This window comes from Mandrillus leucophaeus, unplaced genomic scaffold, assembly GCF_000951045.1.
Source record: "Mandrillus leucophaeus isolate KB7577 unplaced genomic scaffold, Mleu.le_1.0 Scaffold554, whole genome shotgun sequence".
Lineage (NCBI taxonomy): Eukaryota > Metazoa > Chordata > Mammalia > Primates > Cercopithecidae > Mandrillus > Mandrillus leucophaeus.
The window spans coordinates 1,379,864-1,386,324 of NW_012105964.1; the positions used below are offsets into that span (position 1 = coordinate 1,379,864).

The 6,461-nt window shown below is 40.1% G+C and overlaps 1 protein-coding gene across 3 annotated transcripts in view; it reads left to right on the forward strand.

The window, feature by feature from the left end:
• Nucleotides 1–6,461, forward strand: part of PLCH1 (phospholipase C, eta 1) — a 254,831-nt gene that overhangs the window by 189,455 nt on the left and 58,915 nt on the right. For all 3 annotated transcript variants that reach the window (XM_011998057.1, XM_011998059.1, XM_011998058.1), the window contains one exon: nt 2,435–2,555. In XM_011998057.1, coding sequence (XP_011853447.1) covers nt 2,435–2,555 — 121 coding nt within the window. The remainder of the gene's footprint in view (nt 1–2,434; nt 2,556–6,461) is intronic.

A 6,461-nucleotide genomic window follows, 5' to 3' on the forward strand; every position in this document is an offset into this window, starting at 1 on the left:
TCTTCACAGAACATATAGACTGGTGTTTGACCAAATAACTCAGCATCATAGCCAAGCCTCATTGACATGAAAAATTAACCATTACAATCACATTATGATTATGGTGAACATTTTGAATGTTTTAGAAGAAAAACAGAGATATCATCTCCTGGGGTAATATACAAAGCACACATATAGGGAGGGGAAGGTGCTACTGAAACAGATAACATATGTAGTTCGGAACTGTGTGGTCCTAATTAAATGCAGAGTTTCTTTTCTTTTCTTTCTTTTTTTTTTTTTTGAGACTAAATTTCGCTCTTGTTGCCCAGGCTAGAGTGCAATGGCAGGAGCTCAACTCACGGCAACCTCCACCTCCTGGGTTCAAGCGATTCCCCTGCCTCAGCCTCCTGAGTAGCTGGGATTACAGGCACCTGCCACTACATCCAGCTAATTTTTTGTATTTTTAGTAGAGAAGGGGTATCACCATGTTGGCCAGGCTGGTCTCGAACTCTAAAGGCAGACTTTCAATCAGCATTCCATTATGCAAATTCAGCTTGCAGAAATGTTTATGTTTGACTCATATTGTAGTTTTAAAAATGGATTAATTGCCAGTATTTAAAAATTGGGAAAACACACAACAATAAAATCTAGACATTTTAGTTTCCTCAGAAGATCTGGCAACCAAGGTTCTTATTCCCACTTAGTAATGATTGACAGTAAGTAGTAGTTACCTCATTCAGGCACACATTTCCCATTGAGCTGCTGCACTTATTTATATTAACTGCTAGGCTCTTGGTGGTGTTTGAGAGGATGACCTCTTGCCGTAAGGAAGAGAGAGATCCTGTGGGCTAGTGAGGTTCTGTGGAGCATCCTAGTTTTGCCTTGATTAGGATTTAGATAAGCAAAATGAGAAAGGGATATGTCAGTTGACTTTAAAAGAAAGAAACAAAGATGCATGGAGGTGGGACTGTATGTAAGAAAATTTGCCTAACCAGAAGAACAAGCCTGTGAGATTGGGTGTAGGAGAGGGTAAGATTGAATTATCAGACAGGAGCTAGCATGATAATTAAGGCAACATTGTCCTTTTGACAATTAAACTTCAAATTTTCTGTGCCTTAAAACAACTGAAGTTTATTTCTTGATTATGTGAAGTTCAAAATAGGTGTTCCTAGCGGGCAAATCTCTCAAGCAGTTTTGTCTTTTTCCATCTCGTGGCTGTGTCATCTTCACCGCTTCTGAAGTCACAGCAGAAGAGGAAAGAGGATGAATTATGTAAGGCAGCAGGTTTCTGTCAGGCATACCTGAAAGTGGTGCACATACTTTCTGCTCACATTTCACTGGCCACATCCTCCTGCAAAGGAAGGCTAGGAAATAGAGTCCAGCTGTGTTCCCTCGGTAAAAGAAGAAACAGGGCTAGTGAATGACTGGCCAATCTCTAGCACAAGAGACAGGGGCATTGGAGGTAAGCAGGCAAGAGCTGCTGTATGATGTAAGATATTTATTAATCCGTTTAGCATATATTTACAGACTACTTCTCTGTGTTGAATGCTGTGCTATGCACCAAGTAGGCTTTTGAGCAAAGGAGCAATGCGGTGAAAGTACTGTTTTGAGGAATTAGCCTGGGGGCAGAATATAAAAACAAGAGAAAGCAAATTCTTAGTCAGAGGGGGATGGTGAAAAACCTGCTATCTTTCTCCAGCTGAGAGCTAATAAGATTGTGTGAGTAAAGAGCAATATGAATAGTATCAATGACAATCATAGTTACTATGTGCCATGCAGTGTTACAAGCTACTTTACATGTACTTAACTGTCACTCAAATTTATGATGTAAGTGCTGTTACTCTCCTTTTCTAGACGGGGAAAGCAAGTCTTCAACTGATTAAGTCATTTGCCCAAATTCACGTAAATCTTGGCAGGGCTCGAGGATTTAAACTTAGGAAGTCGATGTTGTTTTATAACTGCTGTAGTATTAGTGAAATGGAAATCAATCTAATGAAAACATTGTGAGCTTAAGTGAACAATAACGAAAATTATATTATTAATTTGAGAAGGACACTGTGACTTTCTAAAAGACCTTCATAACCTGAAGAAGAAGAAGAAGTGAAATTGGATGAATGACCTTTGAAGAAATCTCCCTATTCTTGGGCACACTTGACTGGATTTAGTTAACTTCTAATGACTTTTTGGTGAATTCTGAGCTGTTTAAGAATATGATATCTTTTTAACCACACTCAAAACCAAATCATTGTGTCTTGAGGAAAAGCAAGTCTTTAATTCTTTGTTCTGATAAATATGCCAGAACACCAATTTCTGTATCTGTGTCATGTCTTTTTCAGGATTGAAATGGGTATAATTTCATATAATGGACTTAAAATAATATGTGTCTGGTATTTCCAGAAATATTAATAAACACCAGAGACTTTGGGTTGTTGATATAAAGTTCTGTTTTTGGCAGTTGACTGTTGGGATGGCCCGGATGGAGAGCCAGTAGTACATCATGGTTACACTCTCACTTCAAAAATTCTCTTCAGAGATGTTGTGGAGACCATCAACAAGCACGCCTTTGTGAAGAATGAGTAAGTACAGCAGCACCCGCGAGCTAAGCGGTAGCTTCCCGCATGGAGCTGCCTGATGTAATGCAGCTACAAAACCATGTCCTGTTCCTTGGACTCTACACTGCCCTCTACCAGCCTAGTTTTCTCCTTCCTTCTCAGCAAAACATCGTGAACAAATAATGCGGCCTTCACGTTTGTACTTTCTCATGCTGCATTGATGCCTTATCCCATTCTTTCTCAATATGCCTCCTTAAAGACGTTCTTGGAAACAGTGACCTCTAAATTTCTAAATCCAGGGTGTCGAGTGTCCATAAAATCTGGAAACATAGGTTACTATGTACATAATTAGTGGGTTTTGGTCATGATGGATGTCTTATGTATACACTGAGGTGTCTGGAGTCCTTATGTTACTTGACCTTCTCCTGTCATTTGACAAAGTTGAATATTTCCTTGTCTTTTTTGACTTCCATTATATCATTCTCCCCTCCATTGCTCTCATTGCTTCTCAATCTCTTTTTTTTTTTGTCCTGTGGTCTTCTATTAATCTATTTCCTTACTCCTTTAATGGTTAACTGTTTTCTAAGGTGTTGCCCTAGATCTACTTTCTGGAAATTTATTAAATTCTATGTCCAGAACTTTTCCCCTAAGTTCTAGACCCATGTCGAAAAATACTCAGTGAGGCCGGGTGCGGTGGCTCCTGTAGCACTTTGGGAGGCTGAGGAGGGTGGATCATGTGAGGCCAGGAGTTTTGAGATCAGCCTGGCCAACATGGCAAAGCCCTGTCTCAACTAAAAAAATACAAATATTAGGTGGATGTGGTGGTACACTTCTGTAATCCCAGCTACTCGGGAGGCTGAGGCATGAGATTTGCTTGAACCCGGAAGGCAGAGGTTGCAGTAAGCTGAGATTGCACCACTGCACTCCAACCTGGGTGACAGAGTGAGACTCCCACTCAGAAAAAGAAAAATAAAAATCCTCAGTGAATATTCATCTGAGTATCTCATAGGTGTGGGGAGCCACAACAGTGAGCAGAAGATAAGACTCCTGCCATTAAGGAGCTTACTCCCCAAGGGGAACTCAGCATCTCAGTCTGCCAAACCTCCTCTTGCTTCTTGCTCCATTTCCTCTTGTTGATAGTTAGGGGCAGCACTGGCTCCAGCCAGAAACTGGGAGTCATTCTAGACTCAACCAATTCTTGGCAATTCTACTTACCAAGTTATGTTTTGACTCCATTGCCTCCTGTTCATTTTTATTTCCCCTTTGGTTCATCCTCCACACTGGTGGTATAGTTTTCTTTCTGAAATATGAGCATGGTGATTCAATTCTTGTTTTAAAGCCCATCAGAAGCTCTCTCAATGCACAGGCATGTCTTCATGTCCCTTAAGGTCTGGCATCTCCCTTGTCTTCCACTATCATCTTCCACCATCATACCACAGAGATTTAGGATTCTGCCTTCAATGACTGTCTTTCAGCTTCCCCATTGAGCCCGGCTGTTTCCCAACTCCCCACTCTTATGTATGCTGTTCTGTCTGCCTGCAACACCCTTCTCCACTAGTCTATCTGATTAATTCTTGCTTATTCTACAAGGCCATTTAAGTGTTGTCCCTCTGACAACTTACTAATACCACCAGCTGATTTAAATCTTCTTTTTCTCTGTATTTTCTCTGTATTTAGCACCCTGCACATATTTCTGTCATATCACATAGCACCCTCTTGCAATTGGTTGGTTCCTTGCCTTCTTTTACATCTGTAAGACTGTGAACTCACTGAAAATATGAGCAATGTCTTGTTATTTTGGATTCATTTTTGTTGCCTAGCAGGTACCTTCAGTATACCAGCTGTTCAATAAAGGATTTTTGAATTAAAGGAAACAAATTAAAATTACAATTGTGTAAAATTAATTTCTTAGAAGTTAGTAGCCTTTAAAATTTCCAATATTTGGTCTTCTCATTAATTAAACATGAGGTTAAAAATGCTTTTCTAATGAGACACACTTGCTGCATAGCAAATTTACTTTATGATGCCTCCCATGTGGAAGAATCTTGAGTACTGCATTTTAATGGGTCTTCACAACCCTGATTTCTACAGGTCCTAGCCAAGTGGGTGAAGTAATTTTTTCTTCATTTCCCAATGTATGAGGTAGAGTGTTGAGGAGGCCTGCCACCTATGTATCTTGGAAGATCCTCTGGTGATTTGACAATTTACTTCAAGTTTGGGAACCCTTAGAAGAAAAGCACTTCAAATTAAAACAATTAATAAGCTTGTTTAGTACATTTTAAAAGTTCAGCCTTTTCCTCTCCTTTTTTAACTTTGGTTGCATCTTTCTATCAGGGTTTCTCAAGCTTGGCACTACTGACATTGTGTACTGATAATTTTTTTTTTTTTTTGGTAGAGAGCTGTCCTGTGCAATGTTGGGTGGAAAGCAGCATCCTCAGCTTCTACTCACTATGTGCCAGTAGCACCCCTGATGTGTGACCACCAAAAATGTCTCCAGATATTGACAAGTGTCTCCTGTGTTGGGGGAATAATTGCCTCATTCCCTGTTGAGAAGCACAGCTTTACACATCATCAAACGCTAATTAGGCTTTTTTTCTTTTTTTTTGAGACAGCCTTGCTCTGTTGCCCATGCTGGAGTGCAGTGGTGTGATCTCAGCTCACTGCAACCTCCACCTCCGGGGTTCGAGCGATTCTCGTGCTTCAGCCTCCTGAGTATCTGGGATTACTGGCACGTGCCACCACGCCTGGCTAATTTTTGTATTTTTAGTAGAGACAGGGTTTCACTATATTGCCCAGGCTGGTCTCGAACTCCTGGCCTCAAGTGATCTGCCTGCTTTGGCCTCCCAAAGTGCTGGGATTACAGACGTGAGCCACCACTCCCCACTAGGTTTTTTGTAAATGAATTGACAATGTGAAAATTCCTTGTTAAAACTCACTGATGTGACTGCAGGACAACTCAGGGTTGTCAGTTTGTTGTCGCTGTTGCTTTTCTCTCTTCTAGCACTCTAGGGTAAAAGCTATGTGAAGAAACAAATAGCAAATAGATTGTAGTCGAGTAAGGAAACCTACCTCAGCCACAAAGGCTCATCTGTAAGATGACCCACAGCATCAGGTTTTACTAATGAGGAGACAATGTAGGTCTGGAGGTCACAGCCCTTATTGTGGAACTGTGCTTGTCATGAAAGCCTGGAAAAAGTTTTTCTGCACATTGATGTATTAAGTGATTTAAATATTGGTACATGTTGATATATTAAGTGATTTAAATATGTTGCCTATTATGTCTGAAGATACATAACAGAAAACTAGAAAAAAGTCAATAAACCTGAATTTGAAATAATTTCTTATTCTGAGGAAAAAATAAGGTTGAGAGCAGTGAAATCATGTCATCAGCCCTGATCTCTTTTCTGCCTTAGCCACCAACTCCTTTAGGTAATTACTTACATGGATCTCATGTTTTCTGTGCAGAAACCTGAGTGCTAGTGTAGAATGAATGCTTGGCTGGATTTTATTTTTATTTTTTGACAAAGACTTATAATTCTGTAAGAGCGATTTTGAAATGTGTGATGTAGGATGCTATAAAATACAGAATTCCCTTATGTTATTTTATCCTCAATCATAATTTTCAAGGTAGGAGTTAATTATATATTTTAGAGTCAATAACTTCATTTAATGATATTCAGTCGTCTCCCAGATGCTTTTAGACTTTTGAATAAATAAGGCAAAATTACATTATATGAGTTTACTTTCTTTTTTTTTTTTGAGACGGAATCTCACTCTGTTGCCCAGGCTGGAGCACAGTGGCGTGATCTCGGCTCACTGCAAGCTCCGCCTACTGGGTTCACGCCATTCTCCTGCCTCAGCCTCCCAAGTAGCTGGGACTACAGGCGCCCGCCACCACGCCCGGCTAGTTTTTTGTATTTTTAGTAGAGA